This window comes from Herpailurus yagouaroundi, unplaced genomic scaffold (assembly GCF_014898765.1).
Source record: "Herpailurus yagouaroundi ecotype Mexico unplaced genomic scaffold, PumYag 77, whole genome shotgun sequence".
NCBI classification, from domain to species: domain Eukaryota; kingdom Metazoa; phylum Chordata; class Mammalia; order Carnivora; family Felidae; genus Herpailurus; species Herpailurus yagouaroundi.
Genome location: NW_024412388.1, coordinates 80,404,734 through 80,431,679, shown reverse-complemented (window position 1 = coordinate 80,431,679; position 26,946 = coordinate 80,404,734). Strand labels below are relative to the sequence as shown.

The 26,946-nt window shown below is 38.2% G+C and overlaps 1 protein-coding gene and 1 long non-coding RNA gene across 3 annotated transcripts; one reads left to right on the top strand and one right to left on the bottom strand.

Annotated features, from left to right (window-relative positions):
* Nucleotides 1-2,266: 2,266 nt before the first annotated feature.
* DNTTIP2 (deoxynucleotidyltransferase terminal interacting protein 2) lies at nt 2,267-22,790 on the top strand. 2 transcript variants are annotated; one of them, XM_040471019.1, is made up of 7 exons: nt 2,298-2,427; nt 3,452-5,091; nt 6,933-7,071; nt 9,769-9,864; nt 11,265-11,429; nt 12,994-13,103; nt 20,921-22,790. In XM_040471019.1, exons 1-7 carry the CDS (start codon nt 2,356-2,358, stop codon nt 21,012-21,014), a joined length of 2,316 nt encoding a protein of 771 aa, XP_040326953.1. In that variant the 5' UTR covers nt 2,298-2,355; the 3' UTR covers nt 21,015-22,790. The 2 variants fall into 2 exon arrangements, 1 of the variants encoding a protein (XP_040326953.1); XR_005788760.1 differs by lacking the exons at nt 11,265-11,429; nt 12,994-13,103; nt 20,921-22,790 and adding exons at nt 5,715-5,763; nt 6,580-6,618 and having other exon boundaries at nt 2,267-2,427; nt 9,769-9,851.
* Nucleotides 20,688-26,471, bottom strand: LOC121027496 (uncharacterized). The gene is made up of 3 exons (XR_005788761.1): nt 26,366-26,471; nt 25,607-25,697; nt 20,688-20,793 (listed from the first exon to the last, which is right to left on the bottom strand). It is a non-coding gene; the product is annotated as an uncharacterized LOC121027496 (long non-coding RNA).
* Between the last annotated feature and the right edge of the window lie 475 nt (nt 26,472-26,946).

Below are 26,946 nucleotides of genomic sequence, written 5' to 3'. Positions count from 1 at the left end.
TAAAGAGGGTAGGCAATAAAGGTAGAAATAGAAACATGGCAGACCTGATTAGCCCACATAAAAACGGAACACATCACAGTTTTGCCTATTATCAGCAGACTGTTTATAGTAGACCAGCTCAGTCTTCTCAGATTATGAATATGTACTGCCATTTTAATTTTTGCATTTTGTTTCTTGAGCTTGTTAAGATTGTAATGTTTGGGGGTTTTATTTGTTTTACTTTTTTTTTTTTTAATGTTTTATTTATTTTTGAGAGAGAGAGAGACACACACAGGATCCGAAGCAGGCTCCAGTCTCTGAACTGTCAGCACAAAGCCCGATGCAGGGCTCCAACTCACAAGCAGTGAGATCATGACCTGAGCCAAAGTCAGTTGTTTAACCAACTGAGCCACCCAGGTGCCCCTATTTGTTTTACTTTAAAGGGGCTATACTTACAAGTGAACATTACACATTGATTTTCTAATACTTCCCAATTTTCTATACCCACTCCTATGATCTTAATTGCTATTTTCATGAATTTGTTCGTGTTAAAGTTGTACAGTTAATGCATGTAAAGCACTTAGTACCCAGCAAATTTGAGCTCATTGCTATTACTATAATTGACACTTTGTCTTCCATGCTTTTGATCTCCACTACCCACCTCCAATAGGTTCGTTTTCCTTCCTCTACAGCATTCTATCTTGTCTTTAAATCTAGCCTGTTTTCTTTTATGTTCTTCCTTACATAGTCTCATTGCTACTTGGCCATACTAAAATTCCTCCTTTGTTTTACCACATTCCCCATAAGAGTCAGTCTAAACCTTTTCCATTCCTCTAAGTAGATGAATCTTCTACTTACAGAGAAGATTGAGGTTATCCATCCAAAAGCCCCTCTTCTTTCCTCCCCTTTAATTTCCTTGCATTCACATTCTCTCTGTGCTTGATATCAACTCTTCCCTCCTGCCTCAAAGGAAGGAGCATTCTTTTGTGACTAACTCCTCCATTTCTATTTTTTATTCTATTCTTCAGTAGGGATTAGGCTCAGCTGCAAGTAACAGAAAATCTCCAGATGACAGTTTAAGTGATGAGTCACTAAGTTCTACACCAGAAACTAGTATTACACTGTATATTAACTGGGATTTAAATAAAAACTTGAAAAGGAAAAAAAATAAAAACACAGGTATTTCTCTCAGGTGAAACAGATCTAGAAGTAGGCTGTTTAGGACCGAAATGGCAGCTCCATCAGTTGTCAGGTACTCACTTTTTCTTTCTCACTGCTCTGCCATCCCTAAAGTTTGGCTTTATCCTCATGGCACAAACTTGCTGCATGAAACCTGAGAATATAGCTTTCCAGGGAGAAAAATCAATTAAAGAAGGCAGGGAGGACCTCCTCTCTTTTCATATAGTCCCTATATGAAAAATCCCTACTTTTCATGTAGTCCCTAAATAACTACACAACCCTTAATTTGTATGTAATTGGCCAAAATTTAGCCACATTTGGCTGCAAGGGAAGCTACCGAAAGGACCTATTTAGCTAGATGGCAATGTGCCCACTTAAGTATGTTTTGTGACAGTAAGAGAAATTAGTTTTCTCTTAAAAACAGTAAAGAATAGATTTGATGAGGCATTCATCCTTTCTCACTTCCAATATCCGTTTACCTACTTCAATCCTTTTCCATTCTCCTCAGATATATTCTAGGTCTCCATCCTTCATCCTAAAAGAAAATGAAACGCCTTTTGATTCTGGTCATTCCCTTCACTGCAACAAAAACAAAACAAAACAAAATGATCGCTCTCCTTTACAATTTACATTTCTTCTTTTCTGCTTATTTCCGATCACTAGTTACCATCCCACCTTTAGATCACACAGCTTCCTAACTAGTCTCCGAGTTTCTGAGACATTTAACAAATACATCTTTACCTCAAAGAGTCTTTCAATGTTATTAATATTTAACTGTACGAATAAGGGCAGGATGTTGAAAAAAAAAAAAAGGTAGTATAAACAATGCAAATGATTCCTTCGGTCACACCCATGACTACATTAAGACCTTTAGAACTGCCAAATAAGAGGATGGATGAAGTTGGAAAGAAGATGCAATTTTCCAGTTTTGTGTGAAACTGGCACGGGGCCCTCGGTCACTGCGGGTTCCGCTGCCGCCCCGAAGGTCACTCCCCGCAGAAGGCCGGTGGATCAGTCCTCCACAGCAAACACCGCAGCGAACGCTAGAAGCCGTGGCCTTGGGAATCCCTAGGTCCGTGGGCCGGAGACTGGCACGAGAGTCTCGCTAGTGCCGGAATCCTCGCGGGAAAGGCTAGCAAGTCGCTTCTTTGACGCACTTCCGGGGCGCCGGAACCGAGGTGGCCGCGAGCAGGGAAGATGGTGGTAACCAGGTCCGGACGGCCTCAGGCCACGATCCAAGCCACGTTGGCTGAAAACTCCCAGCAGAAGGTAGGGGTCGCAGCGTGCCGTCATTTCTGCCCGCCGCTTCGCAGAACTGCGCTTGGGTGGTAGGGCGGCGCGCAGGCCCGGCGGAGCAGCGTGAGGACGAGCTGCGGGAAGGGCCCGAGCCGGTCGCACGCTGCCCTGTTTCAGGCCCGTTGCCAAGCCCGTAGCTACCTCTTCGGTCCTCGCTGTGATCTTTTAAGGCAGTCCTCAGCAGGGAACAGAGAGGTCAGGTAACTTGCTTCGGGCAGTACACCTCCGTAATGCAGGTGCACGGCTGCGGCCTTTTAACCTGTTAGCACCGTACGAAGGAGGATTAATTTCGGCAACCAAATACGAGTCTGATGAGGGTGAAAAGAAGGTGACCGTTTTCACGTGGGGGAGCTGGTAATGGCCTCAGCACTTTCTTTCGGCGTGGGGGAGAGCTTCAGTGACGCCGCCTGGTGGCTGTTAGTGGCGCTAGTGGTCCGCTGGTCTGATTGTGTGGCCAAGGGAATGGAGCGTTAATTCCTTTAGGTACGTGAAGGTAAGGGACGCGACTGATTCCACTGGTGTGTGCGTGTGTTCCTAAACACATCTGTGCTCAGAGTTAGTATTTCCCTTCTTCTCTCTTCTCCTGTGTGTGTCGGAATGCAGGTCCACCAAGCATATTTGGCATTTGATAACTCAGTGCAGAAAATTTTCAATTACTTGTTTTGTTCCCTAAAGTTAGATCTAGGTCTTGGGGAGGAGACTGAGGCAGGGTTCTCCAAATGTAAAGTCAGATCCAATGTGTTTTTTTTTATTTTTACTTTCTAAAATCATGGGTACTCGTTGTTATGAGGAAGGGTCCTGCAAATGCAGGGGCAGATCCAGTATTTAAGTTGATTTTTTTTTTTCTTTAATCGTGGGTGGTGGTGGTTGTCTTTGTATTAATCTCACTGGAGTTTTTTAGTGCCCTCTTAAAATTTGCTCCTGAGAGGAGTATTTCACTCGCTTTGCCCTAATTCCAGCCCTACCTAAATGACAGTGTATTTGTTCTGACTTCCAGAATTCTGCTAAAAGAATTCAGGCACATCCAAAAAGCAGGAAAGAATCTCCACCTGTTGACCCAACTACTGCTGAATCACAAACCACTAGGAAACAAAGTCCAGTCCCTAGAACTCCTAAAAGCAGAAAGAGGAAGAGTGGAACTACAGTCTCATTACCAGAGATAAACAAGCCGTATGCTGATGGAGAGACCTCTGAGGTAGAGTCAGATTGTTCTTCTGTGTCTGAGCTCCAGGATCCCATCTTAAGAGTAACTAGGAGACGGCAGATCTTGGTTGCATGCACCCCGGTGTCTAGTGTTAGGAAAAGGCTGAAAATAACTCCAATAAATCAGTCTCATGCTGAAGAAGACGATGACTCTGAAGCTGAATCACATGTCTCAGGTATTTCTAGAATTGTGCCGCCCACATTAATAACTACAAGAACTAGAAGAAGTAAGGCTAAATCCCTAAGTGAGCCAAACCAAGAATTATATGCAGAAATTATTTCTGATGCTGAATCATCATACTCAGACATTTCTTCATTTTCTGAAGTTACAACTATGAGGACAACAAGAAGTATGCAGAAGAAATTACAGTCACAAACTGAGGAGAAATATACTAACGTTGTACCAGAAACTGAAAAGCAGATCATAAATTTGCCAACGAATTCAGAGGATTCAGATACCAGACAAACAGCTTGTTTACTTGCAAGATCTCTTTCTCAGATAAATAAGCCAAATTTCTATAGTAATGAAACTTATAATGACTTTGATGATTCCTTCCACAGAAATTCAGGGGGAAAAAAAGCAGTGCAAAAACGTCAACATTCTAATCTAAGAGAGGAAAAACAGGCCAGTGTTGTACCTCTCAAAGAAGTAACAAAACAGAATTGTAAGAATTTAGATGAAGAATCCAAAGGAATGGTAGAGGAGGAGAAAGAAAGAAATGAGAAAAATTCTCAGTTGGAGAGCCTTTCTGAACCTCAGGACACTGACATTCAGCAGTTAGTTTCTCAGAGGCAGTCAACCCCCCAAAATAACAAAACTACATCAGAGTCCTCACGTGTGAACTGTCAGGCTATAATGAAATCGTTAGCTCAGACATTTGCAGTGGTAGAAGTGGACAGATGGAATGAAGAGAGAAAGAACACCAAAAAAACAAGTGACCTGACAGAATTTGGTGGTGGTAGTGATGAAGAAGAGTACACGGTCAAAGGTATCTGTGAAGACATGAATGACAAAAGGGGTATAGATTTTGAGAGCGAAACCAAACTGTTCAAGTCTGAGCTCAACACATCTCTGGATAAAGGTGATTCTGTTTTATTAGTGCTCAGCAGTGATGAGAGCCAGCAGTCTGAAAACAGTGAGAACGAAGAGGACACTGTGTGTTTTGTTGAAAATAATGGTCAAAAGGAGTCATTAAATGGAGACTCAGAAAATATGTCTTGTGACAACCCATTGTTTGTAATCGACACAACTCCTGGACTGAGTACTGATAAACATTTTTACCTGGATGAGGGAGACAAGGCAAGTGAGGTTGCCACTGAGGAAGAAGAGGGGGAAGAAGATGAAAAAAGTGAAGAACCATCAGACCTTGACAGAAATAAAGATGATGACTTTAGTGATGAAGACGACTTACTAAATAGCACAAAGTCTAAACTGTAAGTTTTACCTTTATTTTTAAAAGTAGGTTTTTGATACATACTTCAAGTGGCTAATTTACCATAAAAATATAAAAGAAATCAAGGGAATTGAGAAAATTACTGTCTCATGTTCTTTTTCTTTCTTTTAATGTTTATTTTTGAGAGAGAGCATGAGTGGGGAAGGGGGTGGGGGGAGGGGGAAGGATCTGAAGCAGGCTCTGCCCTAACAGCAGGGAGCCAGATGTGGGGCTCAAACTCACAGACTGTGAGATTATGACCTGAGCACAAGTCAGCCACTTACTGGACTGAGCCACCCAGGAGCCCCTGCCTCAGGTTCTTTATGAAAGAGCTCTTTTATCCCCCATTTCCCTGGTCTCTGTGTGTGCCTTTGTTAGTCATATTTCTCCCACCAGTGACCTATTAGAAATCTATTAAAGATTTTCCTACATGATAGTTAAGAAGAACATGAAAGGAAAGGAACTTTTTTTCTTTTCCTCCATGCGGATCATAGACAAGTTGAAAAATAGAGAAAAGCTGGAGGAAAAATAATCACCTATAATCTGTCACCCATTGAAAAGTACCAATGTTTGGGGCTATTTCTTTAGTTTCTTTTGTTTTCTCTTTTAAATTTGTTTTTCTAGGCACAGGTCCCTGGTGGCAATGTATCCACTGGAAATACAGACATCCTTGGTAAGGGCCTATACATTAATGGATGCCCAGTCTTCACTCTAAACCAATGAAATAAACCTCTGAGGCTAGCCGCAGGCATATTTATTATTTTTTAAAGTCACTCTCCTCCAGGATAATTCTGATGTACCTTTAGGGTTGAGAGTCACTGCCAAACCACTACAGTAGTGATTTCACTTTCCAGTAGAGATTGATCAAAGCTTTCAACTGATGTTTATATGAATAATTAGGTAAGAAAGTAACTATAAGTCCAAATGTATTTGCTTATAAACAGGACCTTTCAGTAATGTAAAAGTAGAAATTCTTATTACATAAATATAGCAGGAGCCCAGACCCAACTGTAGAAGATTCCGATTTGGTAGATCCTGGAATATGACTTCTATATTTTTAAAAACCTTCAGTGGGAAATACAGATACTCATTACTGTTTAAAACTCACTGATTTAGAAGCATTACCAAATGCCCTTAGTTACCCAGGAAAACGTTTTAAGTTTGGGTAACTTGGAAGTTCAAAACCTTTCTCATTCATTGTTATTAGCAATGGCAGGTGTATATTTGTTAACTCACTGCCTGTGTATGAAGTTGAGCTAAACTGCCAGATGTATCTCTTCTTTTCTGTAATTCTTTTCTTTATAAAATTCCTTTATGAAGTACATTGGCATATTATGTGGTCTTAATCTTTAAGAAAATCTAGGAAATCAAAAAAACTTTTTTCATTATTCATCCTAGAATGTTCTTCTAAATGGTTGTATTAGATTTAAAACATGTATTCAGTTTTTCAGAATCCATTGTAAAAGTAAGATTTTTCTTTTTTTTGTAGGGGGAGAGGTCATTGGCAGTAAAGGAGAGAAAGAAAAAGGTGATTTTAAAAATATAGTTTCGGGGCACCTAGTGGCTCAGTCGGTTTAGCATCTGACTTCAGCTCAGGTCATGATCCTCACGGTTTGTGAGTTCGAGCCTCGCGTTGGGTTCTATACTGACAGCACAGAGCCTGCTTGGGATTCTCTCTCTCTCTCTCTCTCTCTCTCTCTCTCTCTCTCTGCGACCCCCTCCCCCACTCACTCACACACTCTCTCAAAAAAACTTAAAAAAACAATAAAAATAAAAATACAATCTCAGTTGTTTCCATTTTTATTTGATTACTTGATCTTTAAGTGATTGTTTCTCTTTCAGTCTGAAGTTGACAAGCAGCAGCATAGACCCTGGTATGAGTATCAAGCAGTTGGGTGGTTTGTATATTAATTTCAATGCAGACAAACTACAGTCAAATAAGAGAACCCTAACACAGATCAAGGAGAAAAAGAAAGACATGGTAAGTTACACGGAGTGTCCTGTTGGTTTTCACAGAACTATGCAGTCACTTCTAGAAATTATTAGTCCTTGATAAGAGACTAATTTTCCTGCAGGAAAACCACATTAGCCTACTGTGCTCCTTTTTTCCCCCCTCAAAGTCCTAGCTATAAAAGATGACATTTGAAAAATAATACAGGATCAGCATTCCTCTTCTTGCACCTACCAGTGATCCCAGGGGTTGTGTTTTCTTCTCTTTTCCTGCTATATTTTTAGTTCTTAACTGTCCTGGATGCTGTTGAGAATCTGAAAACTGGGTGCCCACTCCCCCCACCAGGAAAAATACATACCTGCATGTAGACCTAAAATTATACATATAATTGCAGAAGGAAATCCCAGGGTAGGCAACCTCACCCAAACCCTCATCTTTCATCACAACCGTGCATGGCTTCCCCAAATCTGTATTTTCTAGCCTTGCTGTCCCTTCAGGTCTGTTGTGCCTGTTGTGTCTAAATCCTGTTGTGCCTGTTGACTGTTTATTCAGATTTGCTCAGGCATTCGACCTCACTAATAGCCCTCCCTCTCTTTCTGGCTGGAACCAGCTCCTTCTTCAGTATTCTCTGTGCTGGTTAATGATGCCAAAATCTCTTTTCCTTTTGCAGTCAATCACTGAGCCTAAGGGATGCCGCTTCTTACATCCTTGTCCTCTGTTCCCTCCTTTTCACCCCACTGTCATTGGCTAGTGCAGGGCTTTGTTTTTTCATCTAGGCTACTGCACTGGTCTCTTTATTCTTTTCTTCGAGCCACCCTCCATACTTGTGCTAGATTTCTCTTTTTAAAAATACAAATCTGGCTCGGAAGTTGTATATGTGATATACCACTCTTGATCTCCATGTTGTGAGTACAAGCCCCATATTGGGTGTAGAGTTTACTTAAAAAAACACACAAACACAAATCTAACCATGAAATTCTCCTGTTTAAGTCCTTCAGTGGTTCTTCAAAACAAGGTGCCTCTGTTCCTTCATCTGTGTTCACATGCTGTGTTCCCTGAACATGTCCTGCTCTTTCCAAAGCCAGTGCAGAGTTCATAGACCACTGCCTTTGGGAGACATTCTCCAACTCTAGTCTTTTCCACCACCTCTGTGCTTCTGCAACACCCAATATAGAGTTGACTCATTATTGATCATATAATTGTTACTTTCCTGTCTTTTAGCTTTATATTTCTAAAACAAGATTCCTCAACCTCAGCAATACTGGTCTTTTGTGCTAGTAACTCTTTGTGGTAGGAAGGTGTCTGGTTCACTTTAGTATATGTAGCGGCATCCCTGGCCTCTACCCACTACTGGTCAGTGGCATCCACCCCCCAACCTCTCTCTACACACACACACACACACTCTCACTCACTCACTCACTCATTCACACTATAGTACTTGATACACAACAAGTTCCTAACAATCTGCTAAATAAATGTCATGCTCTCATTTCTGAGTGAAAGGAAAGTCTAGACTGCTACTCTACTATCCAGAAACTCCTATGCCTGAACCTGAATTGAGGATTTCTGAATTGATTAATTTCAAATATTATTGACCAAATTAATATTTCTGTGAACTATTTTGAGGGCTCAGGAGCAGTCTTCTTTAGTTCTTACACTATGGGAGAGGACTAATTACCCTGAAGCACTTTTTAGTAACATAAATAGTATTATGACAATATTTGTTTATCGTATGCAAACAAAAAAATGCAGAAGAACCTCTGAAAAAGAACCCCCAAAAGTATAGGCATCTCCCACAGAAGACTTGTATATAACTAATAAATACACAAAAAGATGATCAACAGCAAATGGAAACAGCCATAAGGCACCACTAACGACACACAAAAATACCTAGTGTTGGTAGCAATGTAAAGAGAAAGGCACTGATTAACCGTTGATAGGATTTAACCTTACTTGAATACAAGGCAATTTAGCAGTACCTGTCAAAACTTAGAATCTTACAGAAATAATCATATGTGTGTAGAGATGATGTTTATAGTGTTTAAGTGGGAAAAGGTTTGATGGACACTTAAATATTGGAAGAAAAATTATAGTGTGTAACAGCTATTAAAAAGTATGAAGTTGATCTGTGTGTGAATTGATGTTAGAGGAGTGTCTGAGATATGTTGTTGAATTGTACAAAGCAGATTTATCGAGACAGGATGGTTTCGTTGATATAAAAAAGCGTGTGTTGTTTAATCAGATTTATATCACTGTACTTAATATCAACTCCTCAGATCAGAGGAAGCTGTTTTACCAACATCAAAAGAACTTACTAAAGGCTAGGGTTTTTTTGCTTGTTTTTTTCAGAGATTTCAAGAGCTGTTATGGCATTTTTCCTGTTGACTTTATTTTCCAGTTTGGTGCAAGTGGCTGGTTGCAAATCCATGAAAACAAGTTAGACAAATTAATGTAAATCTGATGTGTGTTGATTTAGTTTAGAAAAAGAAATTTAAGATGAAATTTCCTAAAATAATCCTTCAGTTTGCCTTCTAAAGCATTTTTATTGTAATAGAATTTACAAACTTAAGGACTGAAACAACTTTGCAGTAGTATGGTTGTATATAAAGAGGGCTAATATATTTGGAGTAGTCTTCAGTGTGGGAGATGTTTTGCTTAGAAAGTAAAAGATGTTGGAAAAGATTATATGATATTCTGATATTTAAAACCAATTTAATATTTTTGCAGCTTTTGCAGAAAACCATCATTACTCCTGATTTTGAAAAAAACTACTGTGTCCCACCATATAGTGAATCAAAGTATCAACTTCAGAAAAAACGCAGAGTAAGTATAGTGGCTCTCATTATTTAGAATGTTTAGGTGTGTTTGACTATATATATTCAGCTTATACACCATGGTTGTGTAACTTAAAGATATGTATTTTGGGGGCACCTGGCTGGCTCAGTCAGTAAAGCACGTGACTCTTTATCTCAGGGTTGTGAGTTTAGCCCCATGATGGGTGTAGAGATTATGTAAGAAAAATAAAATCTTAAAAAAAAAATGTATTTGCAAAGAAAGTTGTCACAAAAATTTAAGGTCCCATAAAATACAGTTTCATAAACACGTTTTATATAGATTTTCACTTGGTGAAAATTTTTCCCCTTCCTTAGACAGCCAGCATATAAGGTTACTGTCCACACCTCTTGGTTTATAGGTACTGTTCACAAAGAGTTAAGAGCTCTGTTGTAAGCTGTCATAGGGAACTTAATGTAAAAAAAAACCCAGGTCTTTGTAGTCTGCCCACTGAGAGGGTAGGAAACTATTTACTTTTTATTTCTTTTAAAGTTTATATTAGAGGAAGAGAGAGAGAGAGTGCATGAACAGAGGGGAGGTGCAGAGAGAGATGGAGACAGAATCTGAAGCAGGTATCCGAGCTGTCAGCGCAGAGCCCGACACAGGGCTCAAACTCACAAGCCGTGAAATCATGACCTGAGATGAAATCAGATGCTCAACCGACTAAGCCACCCAGGCACCCCTAACAAACTAGTTTCTTTTGTAAAAATAGGGGATTGTTTCCATCTGCCATTTCAACTAGTAAGGGTAAAATTATCAAGGGAGCTTGAAGGAAATTTGAGGGTGTTCCCCTGGTAATGTCTCAGCACTAAGGTGGAGCATTACGGGCATGTGGTAGACACTCCATAATGTTGTATGAATGAAAAATAAAATTAGGTAAATAACTTGCTGGGAGTTTCTCAAAGAATAGAATCCTTTTTTTTTTTTTTTAAATTTTAGAAATAACATAAATTTCTGGACTGGTCAGACTAAGTGACTTTGAGTCACCTGGGTGACTGAATAAAAATGTTAATGTTAACATACAAGCTCCAGAAGTGAAAATGTTTTTATACGTTATCTCTTGTGTAGGCCAGATTACAGAATAAAGATTAAAGGTGTGGGTTATTCTCCGGCAAATCAGCAATTCTTACTAAGACACAAAATAAATTTTAAGGAACCCTCATTTATGAAACCGATAATACTGTGCCTAATTTACCAAAGTAAACACTTGTGATCCAATTTCTTTTATGAAAGGTGAATCTGAGGACTAATATATTCTGTAAAGTAACCTCTTTAGTTTTTAATTGATGAAATTCTCTATATATAATTTTGGAGGGAATGAGGTATAGTTTATACACTGCTTATTAAGGTCAGAATTTTCGGTTTAATTGTTCCTGAAATCTGAATTTCAGAAAGAACGACAAAAATCAGCGGGTGATGGCTGGTTTGGTATGAAAGCTCCAGAATTGACAGATGAACTTAAAAATGATCTCAAAGCACTGAAGATGAGAGCTAGCATGGACCCAAAAAGGTTTTACAAGAAAAATGATAGGGATGGCTTCCCCAAGTACTTCCAGGTATGAAACAACAATGGCGGTGGTGATGTTCTGTGGATTTTAGTTTGGAGAGCACTATAGTGTTCTTTCTGTTTACTCTTAACACAGATGAATATTTATGTCGCACATCTGCTTAGGCTGTGTCATAATGGCCGGAACCCAGTTGGCCACCAACTTGTAATGGCGTTCTCTATAGAGAGAAGGTGTTGCAAATGGTAACTAAGTTGCCAGGTCATACCTCTAAAAGTTACGGAACCTCTAAGTTGGGTGTATCGTGTATAAATAATATTAGCCTAACAGCACTAACAGCAAGAATCCTTACAGGATGGAGGAGGACATAGGGAATCATTTGCACCAAACTCCACTTCTCCAGGTAGAGGGTCATCTCCAGGCAAATGCTGAAAATAAGTTAAAAGTTGGTATTCAGAGTGTTTGCAGATGAAAATCCAGTTGATTCACCCTCTGGTAGCTGTCAACTTTATTCTGTTCTTGTTGATTACCTTACTTGTCAGTCATCTGAATTACTATAGTAGTCCTCCTCCAGGTCTGCTCTCCCTGATAGTCTATCCTTTACATTGTAGCCAGTTATCTATTCTTTACAAAAAAAAAAAAAAAAAAAGGCAGTCTGCTCATGATACACCTCTGCTCAGTGATATCACAGGTATCATGCAATGATACCTTCGATGTTTCTTTATGACATAGAGGGTAGAGTCTATATAGTCTGCACTCCAACTGGCTAACTAGCCCTTCTTTTGTCACGTAGCCCTCTTAAGCTCCAACACACTCAGCCACTGTCTTTTCAGAATATACACAGACTGGTCTTGGCATTCTGACTTTGCATGATGTACTTAGCTCTGCTGTGTTTGCTTGGTGAAATTTTGCCCATATGAATCTAAGCTAAAATGTCATCCTTGTGAAACGCTAGCTTCCATTAGGTGGAAGTGGTCACTTATCTTTTCATGGCATCTGCAGTGTTTTGTTCAGCATAATATGTTATGCTTTAATCTTTTATGGATTTTCTATGGATAATCTTCTATGGATTTTCCTTAAGACTATGGGCTCTTTGCTGGCAGGAGCCAGATGCTGTCTTTGTTTCCCAAACACTTAGCACAGTATTTGGCACATAGTAGACACTGTAAGTTTTACTTGGTTGAATGTATGAACAGAGTGGTTACTAAGAAAGTAGCATTTATGGTAACGTATGGGATCAAATAAGTGTGTAGTAGAATTTATGTGTCAGTTATATTGAGAAACTAAAACGTAAAAGAATTTAAATTCTCTGTCCCACTTTTCTAGTTACACTGTTCATCAAGAGTTTGCTGTACTGCCTAGCACTAAATTACATAAAAGGATTTTTGACTTTACTATAAATTCTATTGAAATGTCATTAGTAGGACCCAATGCCAATTGAATAAGTGACTTCTTTTTGCTTTAAAAAAATGGCAAAACTAACTTTAATATCAGTTCAATTTAAGTTGGGTTTTCCTTTCCTTTCTATAAATACAGTTTGTTAGAGCTACCCTGAAATATGAAGGCAACTTAGCATTCAAGTATTACATGACTTGTTTCAATCATTTGCTCATAGATTGGAACCATTGTTGACAATCCAGCTGACTTCTACCATTCCCGAATTCCCAAAAAACAAAGGAAGAGAACTATTGTGGAAGAACTGCTGGCTGATTCTGAGTTCAGAAGGTAAAGGAATTTATGTTTCATTTTGAATTATATATGCTTTCCTTTCGAACATACATAAACTTTTAAATTTCAGGTAATTTTTAAATGCTTTAGCATGGCAGCACTATTTACATTTTGGATGAGATAACTGTTTATTAGGGGGAACTGTCCTGTGCATTGTAGAATGTGTAACAGCATCCCTGGTGTCTGCCCACTATAAGTCAGTAGCACTCCATTCCCAATATGTGACAGAAATGACTACTGACATTTTCAGATGTCCCCTGTGGGGCATAAGCAGTTCCCACTTTAGAACTACTGCTTTACATGGAAGCTCGTAAATATTTGACTGGCTAGAGGAGACTGAACCTGTGAAGGAGTCTGGGAAAGAATGCCCGACGGACATTAACACAACCAGGATGGCATAGTGTCATAGCAGTCAGGCAAGAGAGTGTTACAAGCAGATATAAACTGGAGGGAATGGTTAACAGGAATAAATGCTGCGGAGAGATCAAATAAGAACTAAAAACTTCCTTTGGATTTACGTGGGGGTCACAGCATTCTTGCCAGGAGTTGGGGAGAAGACTGGATTGGAGAGAGTTGGAGACATGGAGACAATTCTTTGAAGTTTGTGAAGTGGAAGTGGAGTTGGAGGATTTTTTTAAGATGGGAGCAATTGGGAGTATGTTTAAATGTCCTTAAAGCAGCTATGTGTGTATTCTAGGAGATTTAAAAGCATACCTCATACAGAAACCCTTGTTGAACTTCCAGATTGGTTTAATAGCAAAAGTGAAAAGGTCTGTCAAAGGGTTTTAAAAACTTTGTCAGCATGGAAAACAAATTTAACCCAAGTGTTACATAACCTAATTAGTCTGGGTAATGGTAAAAATTTTAGAAATAAGCAATGCTCTTTTGTCACTACTCTTTCCTTGGGAGTTTCATCCCCCATAGGGCATCAGTTATAATTTATATACTGCTGGCTTCCAAATGTATTATGTGTAGTCCGGATCTCTCTTGACCCCATACCCACATAGCCATCTGCTACCTCAGGAGCATCCAGTGGATATCTCACAAACACCTCTAAGGGCTAACTTGGTCTTTCCTGACCCCACCCTTGCAATACAGTCTAATCCTTTCCCAGTGCTCTGTATCTCATGACTGAACAGCATCACCATCCATCCGTTAGCACTTCCTTTAATCCCACATTCAGACTGTCTCTCCTATTCTATTTCAAGCCTGTCGTTTTCTCTCCATCCCTACAGAGGTGTGGTGCAAGCTGATTCTTTGCTTACTAAGTGTGATCCATATGTTCTGGTTAAAAATGGCCTGTATTTTGTAATCTCAATGCTAGCAATCTCAGAAATCACAGCAGTGTTGATAGTGCTTTCACTAAAAAGTAATAGCATGAGGAAGATGGCAGTAAACTAGAAATTTCGTAGAATGAAACTCATAAAATTGCAGGTTAGAGGTAGTCTTACAGTTCATTGTTCCCATACTTCAGTCACTGAGTACCATTTTCATGTTTGCATCATCTGTATGTTGCCTGCTTTTATTTTAAAGGGAAACTTTAGGGGCCCCTGGGTGCACAGTCGTTAAGCATCCAGCTCTTGACTTTGGCTCAGGTCATGATCTCACAGTTCATGAAAGCCCCACATCAGGCTCTGCGCTGACACTGGCACCTGCTTAGGATTTTCTTTCTGCCCCTCCCCTGCTGGCATGCGCTCGCTCGTGTGCGCATGTGCGCTCTCTCTCTCTCTCAGAATAAATAAACTTAAAATTTTTTAAGAAAAAAATAAAAGGAAACTTTGTATTGCCTACTATAAATGGGTTAGTTGGCTTATAATTTTTGTAATGTAGCTGAAGATAAATACATTGCTTTAAGTGAATATTGTCTGTCACCTAAATTTATGTATCACACTATGTGAAACACTCTACTAGCCCATGGAATGTTTTAATTCTTTCTACAACATTCTCCTTAAGAGGTTTCTGGCCTCTGAATACTTTAGGATAGGGAGCTTAACATTTTTAATGTGTCATATGTTCCATTAGTAGGAATGTCTTGGAACAGAAGAAGTAAGTGTGATATACAGAAGGAAATGTTATTTTCAGCATTGTATGTGGTTTTTGGTTTTGTTGAGATATAGTTGATATACAGTGTTTTATTAGTTTCAGGTGTACAACGTAGTGATTTGACAATTCTGTACATTACAAAATGCTCATCACTATAAGTGTAGTTATCATCTCACCATACAACATTTTTGTAATTTTGACTATATTCTCTGCTGTGCTTTTCATCTCCATGACTTATTTTACAACTGGAAGTCTGTGCCTCTTTATCCTCTTTACCTACTTCACCCATTCCCCCACCAGCCTCCCTTTGGCAACCATCAGTTTATTATCTGTCTCTCTCTGAGGAACCCCCATACTGTTTTCCATAGTGGTTGCACCAAATTACATTCCACCAACCAAGCCCAAGGGTTCCCTTTTCTCTATATCCTCACCAACACTTGTTACTTCTTTTTGATAATAGCCATTCTGACTAGTATTTGAGAGTCTGTTTTTTGTTTGTTAGATTGCACATGTAAGTGAAATCCTACAGTGTTCGTCTTTCTCTTTGACTTATTTCATTCAGCATAGTATCCTCTAGGTCTATCCATGTTGTCATGAATGGCAAGATTTCATTCTTTTATGTAGCTCAATAATATTCCATTATGTGTCTGTGTTTCTGTGTCTAACACCATCTTTATTCATCATCTGTCCTTGGAACACTTGGGTTGCTTCCATATCTTGGCTATTGTAAATAATGTTGCAATAAATATAGGGGTACATATATCTTTCCAAGTTTGAGGTTTTATTTGGGTAAATACCCGCTAGTGGAATTACTGAGTCATATGGTATTTCTATTTTAAATGTTTTGAGGTACCTCCATGGTGTTCTCAACAGGGGTTGCACCAATTTCTATTCCTACCAACAGTGCACGAAGGTTCCCTTTTCTCCAAATCCTTGCCAATATTTGTTGCTTCTTGTATTTTTGATACTAGCCAATCTGACTGGTGTGATATGATGTCTCACTGTGGTTTTGATTTGATTTTGCCTGGTAATTAGTGATGTTGAGCATCTTTTCATGTGTATTGCCCTTCTGTATGTCTTCTTTGGGAGAATGTTATGGTCCCTTTGCCCATTTTTTAATCAGATTGGTTTTTTTGGTCTGAATTGTGGAAGTTACATATTTTGAATACTAACTCCTTATCAGATACCATTTCCACATAAATCTTCCATTCAGTAGGTTGTCTCTTTTTGTTTTGTTGGTTTCCTTTGCTTTGCAAAAGTTTTTTATTTGGGTGTAGTCCCACTTGTTTATTTTTGCTTTTGTTTTCCCTTGCCTGAGAAGACCTATCCATAAATATGTTGCTAAGACTTATGTCCTAAGGTATTACTGTCTGTTTTCTTCTAGGAGTTTTATGGTTTTAGGTCTCATATTTAGTTCTTTAATCCATTTTGAGTTTATTTTTGTGTATGGAATAACAAAGTGGACTAGTTTCATTCTTTTGCATGTAGCTGTCCAGGTTTCCCAATTATTAAAAAGACTTTTTCTCCATTGTATATTCTTGCCTCCTTTGTCCTAGATTAACTGACCGTGTAAGTGTGTGTTTATTTTCTGGGTTCCCTATTCTCTTCCATTGATCTCTGTGTCTGATTTTGTGTCAGTATCTTACTGTTTTGATTACTATAGCTTTGTAGTGTATCTTGAAATCTGGGATTATGATACCTCCAGCTTTGTTCTTCTTTCTAAAGATAGCCTTGGCTATTTAATGTCTTTTGTGGTTCCATACAAATTCTAGGTTTATTTGTTCTAGCTCTTCAAGAAATGCTGTTGGTATTTTAACAGGGATTGTACTGATTCTGTATATTATGTTGGGTGCTATGGACATTTTACAAATACTAATTCTTCCAGTACATGAGTGTGATACATCTTTCCATTTGTGTTGTCTTCAGTTTTTTTCATCAGTGTCTTAAAGCTTTCAGCATATAGGTTGTTTCAATCTCCTTGGTTACATTTATTCCTAGGTATTTTCTTTCTGGTACAATTGTAAATGGGATTGTTTTCTTCTCTTTTTGCTACTTCATTATTTGTGTTCAGAAATGCAACTTCCATATTAATTTTGTATTCTACAGCTTTACTGAATTTATTTATTCTGATTATTTTTTGTTAGTGTCTTTGTTAGTGTTTTGTTAGTGTCTAGGGTTAAACACTTTATGTTAGTGTTTTGTTAGTGTCTAGGGTTTCTATATGTATGTCAGGTCATCTAAGTAGTGACAGTTTTACTTTTTCCTTACCAATTTGGATACCTTGTATTTCTTTTCTGTAATTGCTGCAGCTAGGACTTCTGGTACTATATTGAATAAAACTAGTGAGACTGGACATCCTTGTTTTGTTCCTAATCTTAGAAGGAAAGCTCTTAAAGTTTTTCTCCATTGAGTATGATGTTAGTTGTGAGTTTTTCATATATGGCCTTTATTTTGTTGAGGTAGGTTTCCTCTAAACCCACTTTGTTGAGAGTTTTTAAATCATAAATGGATGTTGTATTTGGTCACCTACTGAGATGATCGTGTGGTTTTTATCCTTTTTCCTACTAATGCACCACATTGATTTGCAAATATTGTACTGCCCTTGAATCTGAGGATTAAATCCCATTTGATGGTGGTAAATGATTTTTTTTAACATTGTTGGATTTGGTTTGCTAATATTTTGTTGAGGATTTTTACATCTCTGTTCATGAGGCATATTGACCTGTAGTGTTTTGGGGTTTTTTTTGTTTTTGTGGTGTCTTTGTCTGGCTTCAGTATCAGGAATATGCCTTACAGATTGAATTTGGAAGTTTTTCCTTCCTTTTCTATTTTTTGGAATAGTTTGAGAAGAATAGATGTTAACTGTTCTTTAAATGTTTGATAGTATTCAGCTGTGAATCCATCTGATCTTGAACTTTGTTGAGAGTCTGGAGTACTGTTTCAGTTTTGTTACTTGTAATAGGTCTGTTCAAATTTCCTATTTCTGATTCAGTTATGGAAGATTTTATGTGTCTAGCAGTTTATCTTTTTTTTTTTTTTTTTTTGGTTGTCCACAATTTGTTGGCATATACTTTTTTTATTTTAGTATTCTCTTATAATTCTTTGTATTTCTGTGGTATCTATTAATTCTCCTTCATTTCTGATTTTGAGTTCTCTTTTCTTGACGAGTCTGGCTTTTTTGTTTTTTTAGTCTCTGTTTCATTTATTTCCATTCTGATCTTTATTTCCATCCTACTAACTTTGGTCTTCATTTGTTCTTTCCTAGTTCCTATAGGTGTAAGGTTACATTTTTTGAAGTATTTTTCTTGAGGTAGGCCTTTATCACAATAAAGTTGCCTCATAACTGCTTTTGCTGTGTCCCAAAGATTTTTGACCATTTTCATTTTTTATTTGTCTTCATGTATTTTTTTCCTCTTTGATTTCTTCATTGACCCATTGGTTGTTTAGTAGCATGTTGTTTAGCTTCCATGTTTGTTTTCTTATAATTCATTTTGTTTCACATCATTATCTTTAGAAAAGATGCTTGGTAAGATTTCAGTCTTAAATTTATTGAGACTTGTTTTATGAGCTAGCACGTGACCTATCCTGGAGAATGTTCACTGTTCCACTTGAAAAGAATGTGTATTCATGGGGCGCCTAGGTGGCTTAGTCAGTTGAGTGTCCGATTTCAGCCTAGGTCATGATCTCATGGTCTGTGAGTTCAAGCCCCGCATCGGTCTCTGAGCTAACAGCTCAGAGCCTGGAGCTTGCTTCTGATTCTGTGTCTCCCTCGCTTTCTGCCCCTCCCCCACTCATGCTCTGTCTCTCTCTCTCTCTCTCTCTCTCTCTCTCTCTCTCTGTCTCTCTCCCTCAAAAATAAGTGAACATTAAAAAGTAAATAAAGAAAAGCATATCAATAAATTATGTATTAAGAAAAAAGAAAAGAATGTGTATTCTGTTGTTCCTGGGATGGACCGTTCTGTTAGGTCCATCTGATCCAGCATGTTGTTTAAAGCCATTGTTTTCTCCTTGATTTTCTGTCTGGATGATCTGTTGGTGTAAATGGGGTGTTAAAGTTCCCTACAATTATTGTATTACTGTCAGTTTTCCCTTTATGTCTGTTAGTTTTTGCTTTATCTATTTAGGGGCTTCTATATTGAATGCATAGAAATTACAATAGCTATATCCTGTTGTTGGATCCCTTTATTATATAATGCCATTCTGTGTCTCTTGCAACAGCCTTTATTTTTAGTCTATTTCATCTGATACAAGTATTGCTACCCTGTCCCCCCCACCCCACCCCCCATCCCACTTCATTTGCACGGAATATCTCTTTCCATTCCTTCACTTTCAGGCTGAAGTGAGTCTCTTGTAGGAAGTATATAGAGGAGTCTTCCTTTTTTATTCAGTCATTCACCCTGTGTCTTTTGATTGGAACATTGAGGCCATTTACATTTAAAGTAATTGCTGATAGGTTGTAATTATTTCCATTTTAATTGTTTTCTGGTTGTTTTTATAGTTTTTCTCTGATCTTTCTTCTCTTACTCTCTTCCCTTACGGTTTGATGGCTTTCTTTAGTATTATGCTTGGATTCCTTTCTCTTTATTTTTTGTGTATCTGTTACGGTTTTAGATTTGTGGTCATCATTGGATTCATATGTAGCATCCCATGTGTATAGCAGTCTATATTACTTTAATGTCACTGAAGTTTGAACACATTTGATTTTGTTTCATTTTTAATGTAATCTTACATTTGTTAGAATGTGTGTAAATTGTGGTGCTGACTTCTTGTGGGATTGAGTGAGCTGTAATATTGTAATGGGCTTCAATAGCTTCTGTTTTATTTTTTAAATGTTTATTTTTGAGAGAGCCTGTGCACAGGGGAGGGGCAGAGAGAGAGAGGGAGACCGAGAATCCCAAGCAGGCTTCACTCTGTCAGCACAGAGCCGGACACGGGGCTCCAACTCCCAACTCATGAACCATGAGATCATGACCTGATCCAAAACCAAGAGTCACACATCCAACTGAGTCACCCAGGTGCCCCTTCCCTCTGCCTTTCTTAAAACTGTTAAATAGCTTCTGTTTTAAAGAGAGTATTAGCTAATCCTCAGCTTTAGTAATAACAGATTTATGTAACAGTGAAAGTGGTCTAGAACTTTCTGGCTAATTTTACAGGTTAGAGAATTTTTACTTTTTCTTAATTAACTGTACTGATAAGCCCTTCTTTTGAACTTTTGTGTACTACATTTTATTAATATTTGCCATAATGGCAATTAATATTAAGAAACTTCAAAAATATTTATTAATTCCTTTTAAAATAATATCCCATTACACATTAACAAAAACAAATATTTTCATGAACAAAACAAAAATGATTTAGTGCAGATCTCTTTAATGTCTGGCTTAAAGATAGATAGAGCCTCGTATCTGCTTCTGCATTAGTCTGTTTTTACATTTTCATCCTACAAAAAATGTTTAAAGCATTTGATACCATCTGATAACTGGATATAGTGCATGGGTGTCCAGTGGCTCAAAGTTTTCAAAAGCCCTCCCTTACAGTTGCCATTTTTTCCTCAATGGACTGCAGGCTCTATGAAGGTAGGGAATGTGGCTGTCTTGTTCACTGCCCAGTCTCCCAGCTCCAGGTACAGCTCCACATGGTGCAACTTAGTACAAATGTGATTAAACAGTGATAATGCAAAAAATGTTTTGAGGGTTAGAATTTATACAACCACCATTACATTAACTTCTAATGTCATACTTTAGAACTTAAAGGTTTGGTTTTCTTTTTAGATATAACCGAAGGAAGTACTCAGAGATCATGGCTGAAAAAGCAGCAAATGCAGCAGGAAAGAAGTTTCGAAAGAAGAAGAAATTTCGCAATTGAGATTCACTGAGCAAGCCACGTATTTTACATCTCTTTGTTTACTCAAGATGTTTTTGAGAACTAACACCATCACACAAATTAATATAGACTGGCCCTGTCTGAAAGAAGTTGACTTGAGGGAGAATCAATCACATACCCCTTGGGATAAAAACAAGCGTGTCTACAAAAGACCCACCCATCCTTAGACCCTTTGAGGGAGAAAAAGGAAAACATCAACCATTTTAAGATGATTAACATTTTTGTAAAGTTTTCGACACTTAGTTATTTAAAGAAAATTGAATTAAAAAACATTTAGAAAGTATAAAGTTTGTTAACATATACAAAAAACTTTAAAATTCTATAATAAAGCTAAACAATACCATGATTCACATGTAGGGGTGTGTGTGTGTGTGTGTGTGTGTGTGTGTGTGTGTGTGTGTGTGTGTAGACAGGAAATGCCCATTTCCAAGTTTAGCTCCAGAAAATTGGTGAAGCTACAGTTGTTTCAAGTATAAAAGTCATAGTTGGAACCAAAGTATTTTTGGAGCAGTATGACTGAAAAGCTAAATGAAATTATAAAAAAGTCTTAAAAAGGTAACAAAGACTTCCGAGAAAGTTTGGGTTAAAGGTAGAAGACACAGGAGAACTGTTTTCTTTCCCTAGCAACTAAAACGGGAGGAAAGATTAATTTTATCTAGATTGAGTGTTGTGTTTCAGGTGAACTAGGATTAAATCAGTATAATTTTAATTTGGCCAGGAATAATTTTAAAGTGGTTGGATTTATCTCCTTCTCCAATGGCAGAAGTATGCATCCTGACTAACCTACTTGTGGTACCCAAGGCGTGTTGGCCATTTCTTATAATGCTTCTTCATGGGTTCTTCCCTTTAATGTCATCATTTATGGAACCTCTGTTTTTCCAGCAAACTGCTTCCTTGGGATTTCAGTAAATATAAAATCTCGTATTTTGTGTTTATTGCTTGGGATCATAACCAACCTAGTATTAGAACTGACAGTGGCATTCATAGGTGGAGTTAGGCAAGTATCTGCATCTGTTCTCTTTTACAGAAAAATTTTTATTCCAAGAATATTAAGTTTTGCCTCCCACTGGGTAAAACAAGGACCCCACTATGAGAGCACTGAATAATCAAAACAAGAAGTAAGTTAGTTTACCCTTCACAGATTCTTCCAGAAGGAGTCGCTGTTCTCAGAACATTACTTCAACTCATGCATGCTACTATGCTGTAAGAAGACTCAAAATTGTTATAATCATTCAGTATGATGTCTCTGTGCACAGAGGGTTGAGGACTTACCCAGCTTTTCTCAGGGTCATGGTGTATATCAACTTCTTATCTACTGTATGATTTTTGTTATGGTTTCTGACTCATGAATGCCATGATGGATTGAATATTTGGTATTTGAAAACTGCAGCTATGACAAATATTTGTGATGTCCAGTGCATATTACAAGGAAAACAAGATTAGTGACCTCTGATCTTTGCCACACAAAAAAAGCATTCGAGCTCTCTAGGTTAGGAGGCAGTGGTGAGGAAAGAGAATTGAGCCTAAGTGCCAAGTCCAGCTCAGTCAGTCCGTAAGCCACCATAGAGGTGTTCTGAGGGTTTACTTTTAGTTACATTTTAACATGCTCTCTTTTGTTCTGTCCCCATGGATTCATTTTTAATATTACTTCATTATATATATTTTTGTGGAGCCACTTAAATAACTTGGAACAAAAAGAAGAGTTTTTAACAATTGACAAAACTTATTCAGTGGAATAAACAATTCAACTAAAAATCATTTAAAGTTATCTCTATTAACATTTATATGTTATAGTTTCATCTCAAATATGATCTTAAATTTATTTTAAACCTTCAAAACTAAAGAAAGATATCTAAGTATAATTATAGTAAAGATCAGAAGGAAATCTACAAATAACCTTCTACAAATATCTGTATATTTGAATAATGGATGTATTTGTCCTTTGTTTTTAAGCAAAGCAGTTCTATGGAGAAGTAGGTTTTGGTGATTTTGGCTTGTGTCCCTGAATTTGGTTCACCTGAACTAAGGCTTAATGACTGAGAAAGTAGCTTGACTCCTCAGCTGAAAAGCATTATAAAACATACAAAGTGCCAGTATGGTAGAGTGTGCTGATAAAAGGGACATCAACACATTGTAAGACCTTGAAAGATTTCTAAAACGCCCTACCTTGTTGCACAGGCTTAAGTGAGGAAATGAGGGAACAGAAAAGGAGGATGGTAGAAATCAGATGAAGCCAGGGTGAAGTCAGTAAACAGTTCTGTAAAACCAAGTGTAACAGTTGGTAAAGGTGGGGCCTGAGCTTCCTAATGTCTAACAAAAATCAGTCCTACGTGCAGTATTGATATAAAAACTGCTTTAGAGAAACATTTATTCCTTATTATTAAGACCTGAGAAACTGTCTCATGGGTCCCCATAACAAGGATGTCTGATGAGAGGCCATACTTGGCTGTCAAGGATCCATGGCAGTTTTAAAAAGAAAAGGGGGGGGGGTGGTTGAGAGCTATATAGAAAAGTTTAATAAAAACTTGAGTAACTGGGATAAATTTATGGGATTCCCACTTTTAGAAACAGTAAGTTACAAGAAAACAAATGAAAAAAAAAATGTTAATACCATTTCTGAGGTATGTATAGGTACTTTTTCCATTCAGTTTCTCCATTACAGACAACTACCGTTCAGAGTAACAACCTGAACCTAGGACATTTTATTGGAAGTTTTCAGTAAGGACTGAAACAAAAAATGCATTCTAAATAGCTGTTCCCCAAGCATCTGACCAATTAAAATGTAAGATGCAGGTCTTTTCATTATTACATAAGCTAAAATGAGGAAGAAAGGTTTCTAGTTTTAAAAGTGAAGAAGGAATGCTTCCGATTAATAGCTTCGAAGAAGCAGAGTTAATAGCATGACCTGTTATTAACTATCCTAGCAGATCAGTGTTGTATCAAAGAAATGAAACCTCAAAACGAGCTAGGAGATGTGAAGTTAGATAACAGTGGAGAGTTCCTGACGTGGAAAAAACATGATTAGTAAATACATCAACAGTGAGGAAGGCAAAATTATTTTAGGTACAGGTGATGGGTGGTGCATAGTGTATGTTCCAGTTATCGCTGTGTAACAAATTACCCCCCAAAGCTCAGTGACTCCAAACAACCACTGTGTTTTTATAAATCATGATTTGGTGGGTCAAGGCGTGGCTGGGTGATTTGGGCTCCACATGGTATTAAGATGAGGTCACTCTGGTATTCAGCTAGTAGCTGAGTAGATCTGGATGGTTCAAGATACTTCCCTAACATGTTAGCTAGCACCTTATAATGTTCTCTTTTGGGCTCAACACATAGTATTTAGGAAATTCTCCCTACCTGCCTCCTTCCTACTCACCCCTCCGGAGGAAAAAGGATTGAAGTGAACCCAAGATACTGGGCTCTATCTTTATAAGTGAAGAGAGTTGCTGTATTAACAAGTCTGAAAACGTGCAGTCACTCTTGCCCTGTTAGGGTACAGGTCTACCTCCTCTCTTCCAGGGAAGATGGGAAACTGGAGTTGGGGCTATTCTGAGCCTCACTTTCTCTACTAAAAGTAGGGGATGATGGGAATATAAATTATTCCCTCACAACTTAGCTGAGAAGTCCTTCAGTGTCCCCAGCTGTGCGATGAGTGGTACTTTCCCTCCCATGGGCTTTTCTTATGGTTACAACCAGGATTACAAAGGAGGGACTGGTAGGGCTCAGGCACCAAATCTGACCTCAGACCCCATGCAACATACTGAAATTCTGACGTCTTGTTCATTAAGGGGAGAAAAAGTGAAATATGGATATGAAAACTATGGTTAGATTTGGTTCCAGTTACCATGAGAATTTTAGTTACCATATGCAGTGAAGAATATTACAAATGATGAGAAGGTGTTTTCCTCGACCTTTTTAAATGATAGGAAAGAAATATGTGCTTGTAGTCACCCATGTGAAAAAAAATGTATGAAGTTTTGTTCAGTCTCATTCTCTCCTACACCTACTCCTCCACCCTCCATAGAGTAACATACTAAAGTAAACACAAAAAAGACACACATTGTGGTTAGACTTTCTAGATATTAATGTTAGCGTATTATCAGCAAGAGTTATTTTTTCCCTTGTATGTATGTATGTATGTGTGTGTGTATGTACTCAGATTTATACACATACACGTTGCCAAAATAGCAATGAACATTGAGAAGAACAAGTCCTAGCTTAATTCCAGAATGTGAAGCTCATCAAAACCTTGGCTAATTGTCTAACGTCTGCCCTTCCAGCCAAATCTGCCACTACTTCCGACTTGAGCTTCGCAAAAGTTCATCTCAGCTGCCTTGATATAGAGGGGAGTTAAATTTTTAGGTAACTGTATATGTGTGTACATACAAAACATATATAATAATTTAGGTAACCTCAGGTAAACCTACGAAGTAGATGTTACTATTATCGTCATTATGTAAGTTAAGAAACAGGTACAGACAGCTTAAGAAGTAACTTGCCTAAGGTCACAGAGCTAGTAAGTGTAACTCTTGTCACACTTTTATTTTAGCCTTGCACTATAACTATCTGTATACCTGTTTCCACATCACCAACAAAATCTGCTGAGCTTTCTTCCTTTCCTTACTAGGTACGGAACACATAATTTGTAGCTGAGAATGTGGCTACCTGGAAAAAGAGAAAAAAAGCTATGATCCTCGCCTTTCTATGGGATGTGAGTGAAAACAGTATGTGCAACTTCTGGGAAGTGTCCCTGAGATGAGTGAGCTTGGAGTGGGACTCTGTCCCTTTATTTTCTCCCCACTAACTAGTATGTTGACCTGATGGTAGGAGAGGAGCAATCTTCTCGGAACATCAGGAGGAGGCTGCATTTTAAGGTGAAAGAATAAAAAGGAGCCTGGGTGTCTCTTGATCCAGTAGTTGCCACTGCCTGATCTTTCACCTGAGGAAGACACCTCTATCTTGTTAAATGCATTGTTTGAGTTTCCTGCCACTCACAGCCAAAGCCAATCCTAATTAATGGGACTATCGATCCATGGCTCCCTGCCCCACACTAGGGTGAACTCTTAAGAAAATGCACTCTATCTCACTCACCTTTGTATGTCTTTCCTACGTGGTTCCTTATGCTAGTACTCAAAAATATAAATCAAATTGAGGATGAATGAGATTATAAAATATTTCTTAATATTTTATATTAAGATGGAGAAAGCCCCAGATTAGGAGGAAGCTGAATGAAACCACTCCCGGCCTCTGGTCTTTCAGGTCTTTATGGACCACAGGCAGCAGTAAGATGAGAGTGTCTCCACCCCTTCAGGCAACTCCTTCTTTCTCAATACCTTCCTGGAGTCCTGGGTGTGTGGGGCAGAGCTGGAAAAGAGCACAAAGAAAATAGGTCTTTAAAAATGAACACCTTTGGTTTTCCCTTGACCTTCATGCTTGTATCCCCCTCTCTTCCTACCTGCCTTAGAAGAGCAGATATTTTCCCATCATCTCTAGGCTACTCTTTTCATCTTATTCCTGATGATCTTTGCGTCTTAATTTAAGATGCAAATTTAAGAATTAAGATCTTTGCATCTTAATTTTCTCATCTGTAAAACGGGGATAATCATTACTTGCTAGGACCTGGGGAGTAATTAAATGGTGAGGGCTAAACTGGTTGGCATAAGCAGTTGTTTGGAAAACTGTTAGACGTTTCCCTTTTCCTCTTGACTCCCTTCTCTAGAGGCACCTTGCTCCATCAATTCTTGGAGAGAATACTTCCTTCTAGTTTTCTTCCTACTTCTCTGGCTACCCTTTCTTGGACTCTTTGAAAACCTCATTCTTTGCCTATTCATCAAATGTCTGTGTTCTGGGTTTCTCCCCACACCACCCCTAGTTCCAGCCTCCATCATTTTTTTTTAAAGTTTATTTATTTTTG

Excerpts from the sequence above, each read along its gene's own strand:
- DNTTIP2 (XM_040471019.1), top strand. The coding sequence starts at position 2,356 with ATGGTGGTAACCAGGTCCGGACGGCCTCAGGCCACGATCCAAGCCACG. Across the intron at positions 9,865-11,264 it reads AACTTCAGAAAAAACGCAGA|AAAGAACGACAAAAATCAGC; the intron begins GTAAGTATAGTG and ends TCTGAATTTCAG. Across the intron at positions 13,104-20,920 it reads GCTGATTCTGAGTTCAGAAG|ATATAACCGAAGGAAGTACT; the intron begins GTAAAGGAATTT and ends TTTTCTTTTTAG.